This window comes from Vicia villosa, linkage group LG3 (assembly GCF_029867415.1).
Source record: "Vicia villosa cultivar HV-30 ecotype Madison, WI linkage group LG3, Vvil1.0, whole genome shotgun sequence".
NCBI lineage: Eukaryota > Viridiplantae > Streptophyta > Magnoliopsida > Fabales > Fabaceae > Vicia > Vicia villosa.
In genome coordinates this window covers 61,673,826-61,677,625 of record NC_081182.1, presented here as the reverse complement: position 1 = coordinate 61,677,625, position 3,800 = coordinate 61,673,826, and the positions used below count along the sequence as shown (strand labels likewise).

Sequence of the window (3,800 nt, the reverse complement as noted above, 5' to 3'; positions counted from 1 at the left end):
AGCTGCTACATATATGCGGTAAGGACCAGGGCAGCACCGAACGAAGGATACCAACACTAAAAACCACATAATAGAGCTCTTGACGAAACCGACACCACCTCTGCATTTAATTCCACTTGTTTATGATGAGGAGTTTTCAGATCCACACGAACCATCTCGCACCAATTCGATACCTAATGTTGCAATACCCATGTACCGGACTTTCATACTTGGGGTAGAAGTGGATTATGTCCATGCTCTAGGTTTGGTCATTTCATAGGCTAACAGAGAATATAGCCCAATAAGTGGCTAAATATTTAAGAACGGACAACTATCCGCCTTCTTGTATAGGTGATTGTGTCTACCTCCCTCCAACTCGCTTTTAAATCTATTTGCATCCGAGTAGTCAAGATAGATTGGATTGATTGTCTGGTTGGCTTGAATATTTTTTTATATTTTATATTTGGTTGTTTTTACCTTTCATTTTTGTTTCTCTGTATTAGAAAATGTCTTGCTCTTGATACTTTCGATGCTCTTTGTTTCTTTTATTTTTGTTGTAAGTCTTTTTTTTTTAATATATGATTTCTAATTTACTAATAAAAAAATTAAACAAATAGTAGTTGGTGATTCAATTTTCTTAACGAGAATTTTTAGTTCCTAGAATACCCCATTTTTACCATTCTTCGTACATTAGATATATATTTTGAAGAACCCTAGCAAAGGTAAATTATAATAACCTCAAGTTTTATTGGAGGCATGAAATTATATACGTAGAACTCAATTCAAAACATGGATATGACATCAATTTTCTAAAGCAACTCATATGCTTCCTCCACCTTCTGCCATATGTAATCAAACCCCGTTAGCTGTTAATGGTAAGATACTCAGGTTCCGCAAAGTTCTACTTGTATCCTGTGTAACAAAACAGTTATCATTTCAAATAATCTAAAAGTTCACAGTCATCTAAATCAAAATTTTATGGCTACATTTCTCCAAATTTTGTTTAAACATGCATATTTGAATATAAAGTCACTACATTCTTATATTCATGGCCTTGTAAACCGAGGTGTAAAGTCACTACATTCTTCCCCTCCTAACTGTTATACATTCAGTCCCAAAAAGTTAGAAGTTGTAACAGTACAGTTGCACAAGTAGATTGTACTATCCCCAATTTGTCATCCTATTCTTCCTAACTTACATCCTCTTTAACAATGTTCTTGTATCAAAAAGCTACATATAAAAACCTCCTCATAACAAGTTTATAGACACATGTAAAAACAAGCTCACAGGCTAAAAATGTGCATGTTCTTTCTCCAACAAAATGCAAAAAATATTGCATAAGCAAAGGCCACATCTTTCATTCTCATTTTTGCAAAATCCTTTATCTGGAATCATCAAAAAGGTACTCCACAATAATCCTAAAAATTCACTTGTTATAATATCGATTATAACTTAGTAATTTTACCTTCTTTGGAGATAATGTTCTTCCATTTATCCTTGAGATCAACAGGAGTCCGAGTCTTATCAAACACACGACAACCAAATTCTAAAATTTTCCTCCAAGGGATATTCTGCTTTTCAGTTGAATACTTCAACACTCCTTCCTGCAATGCAAAACCAAAATTAACATAGCTAATTGACAAACGAAGACCTTGTGCGGTTATAATAGCTAAAGATGAAAGTTCTATACATTCCTTGATCAATAGTAAACATTACATTACATCATATCTGTTTTACAACTTCACAGTTCAGAACGATTTATGAGAAACTTTAAATGTTTACTAGGAAGGAAGTTGTAAACTAATTACTATTCAAACAAATTCTAAACAGGGGATGAACAAAAAGAGAGATAGATTTTGCATTTTCAGGTCATAAAAAACCAGTAAGCAATAGAAAATCATGTCAGAACTCAGAAGTAAAGGTATTAAGCTATATCATGATATCAATATGGCATTACAGTCGGTTCTAAAAAGACAAGACATTATATAAAATGTAAACCTTGAGAGCTTTTTCTTCTTCATCGGTCCAAAGCAATCTCCTACGTTTTCCAGTTATCAAATTCTGCTTCGACCTGCAATAAAAAATCAATAACTCTCTTACACAACCAACAATACCTTAAAATAAATCAACTCTCCATTAAAATATCAGTAATTCTAGTGTTTCACATTAGAAATCAAACTAAACTTGAACATATCAATAAAATCACACATTATCAAATCAAATTACTCATTCACTAAACTTCCCGTTGCAAATGCAAATGGCCTGCAACAAGAGAGATAAATGACTCACACTTGCTTTTGTACACTAAAAGTTCTAGAGCTGGTAACTTCCTCCTCATCCACGCCATCACCACCGCCACTACCACCACCAGCACCACCAGTTTTTCGTTCCGGTAGCAATGATTTTTTCACATAAGCAACCTTGCGTTTGCCTTTGGCATTGGCATTGACATGACCTTTCTTCACTGAGACAGAATTCGAGTCGGAATTTTTAGCTTCACTGACAGAACTACCTGAAACAGAAACCTTTCCTTTATCTTCAACTTTATCATTTTCATTACTATTTAGTTCTCTTCTTTCCTCAGAATCAGAAACATCCTGTTCATCCTGAACCGGTTGAACCGGTTCTGGTTCGTTCCGGTTCGGTTCAACTTGAACCGGTTCTGGTTCATTATGGTTCGGTTCATCCTGAACCTGAACCGGTTGAACCGGTTCTGGTTCGGCAATGTGTTCTTCTTCTTCATCATCATCCTTACGCACTGTTTGGCTTTTTTCCAAAAAGCTCGAAAGAGCTTTCTTCGCTAGAATCGCTTTTTCTCTTAATTCTCTAGTTCTCTTCAACGCTCGCTTGTAGGAGCAGTAAGGACAGAAAAAGTTTCCAGAATCATCGAACTTAGGTTCGGAACCGATGCAGGTGACGTGGACTACAACGGGGCAATCCGTTTGGGTACATACTAGCAACGGTCCTCCGGCTCGGTTGCAGGTAATGCAAATGTTATCGTCAAAGGAATCTGGTGGTTCGGAATCGGGAACGAAATTGGGAAGTGGTGCGGCATGTGTGTGATCGCCGGTGCTGTCGCTGTCGTAGACGGTTGCGTTGTGGTTGTCCTGGATAAGGGTTTAGAGAGAGTGAGGGAGGTTAGAATTGAAAAGAGAAAATGATGTGTTGTTGGAAGAGATTGGGAAGGAGAGGGGAGAAGTGTACCTGGACGGTGGAGAGGAGAGGAATGGGAGAGGCGGAGGGAGTCACGGAAGACGTAATGCTACGCCGGCGGCCAACGCTGACGCTTTTTGTTCTCATTGTTTAGTGCTGTTTTTTGTTTTGAGAGGGGAAAATAAGTCTAAACCCAGAAAATCAACGAAGAGAATTAGAGAATGTACTACTCATTCGGAAGACCCTTTTTCAATAGCTTCCACATAAGTTAATGCTCTATACGACTTCCTTTTCGGGGTAGAACGGGAAGGATATATTTGAGAATTTTTTTTTTAAATAATCAAGTTTAAAAAAAAAATATTAAAAAAAATGTATTTATCAAAGTGTTTAGGTTTGGAATGTAAAAAAAAGTGTATACGCCAAATGAAATGGGCATAGAAGATGGTATAATAGATGAATGTGTCATTTCAATTGGTCTGTCTTAATTAGACATACATTTGCGCCAAATGAAATGGTGCATTAGGTTTTTTTTTTTTTGATTTAGCCATACCGAATGGCGCATAAGACCATGTTTATTTTTTTAAATTTTTTTTCTAATTAACATTTAAAGATCTATTTTGACATCCGGTAATAGAAATCGAAACAACGGGTCTATATATAAAAACTGG

At 36.2% G+C, this 3,800-nt stretch overlaps 1 protein-coding gene across 3 annotated transcripts; it reads right to left on the bottom strand.

Annotated features, from left to right (window-relative positions):
- Nucleotides 1-597: 597 nt before the first annotated feature.
- Nucleotides 598-3,416, bottom strand: LOC131655918 (uncharacterized). Of its 3 annotated transcripts, none has more exons than XM_058925720.1 (5): nt 3,184-3,414; nt 2,269-3,086; nt 1,978-2,050; nt 1,445-1,583; nt 598-891 (listed from the first exon to the last, which is right to left on the bottom strand). In XM_058925720.1, exons 1-5 carry the CDS (start codon nt 3,277-3,279, stop codon nt 881-883), a joined length of 1,137 nt encoding a protein of 378 aa, XP_058781703.1. In that variant the 5' UTR covers nt 3,280-3,414; the 3' UTR covers nt 598-880. The 3 variants fall into 3 exon arrangements, with proteins under 3 accessions (XP_058781703.1, XP_058781700.1, XP_058781702.1); XM_058925717.1 differs by lacking the exon at nt 598-891 and adding an exon at nt 900-1,364 and having other exon boundaries at nt 3,184-3,416; XM_058925719.1 differs by lacking the exon at nt 598-891 and having other exon boundaries at nt 900-1,583; nt 3,184-3,415.
- Nucleotides 3,417-3,800: the final 384 nt, after the last annotated feature.

Excerpts from the sequence above, each read along its gene's own strand:
- LOC131655918 (XM_058925717.1), bottom strand. The coding sequence starts at position 3,279 with ATGAGAACAAAAAGCGTCAGCGTTGGCCGCCGGCGTAGCATTACGTCT. Across the intron at positions 1,584-1,977 it reads AAGAAGAAAAAGCTCTCAAG|GAAGGAGTGTTGAAGTATTC; the intron begins GTTTACATTTTA and ends TTTGCATTGCAG. Across the intron at positions 1,365-1,444 it reads GAACATTATCTCCAAAGAAG|ATAAAGGATTTTGCAAAAAT; the intron begins GTAAAATTACTA and ends TGATGATTCCAG.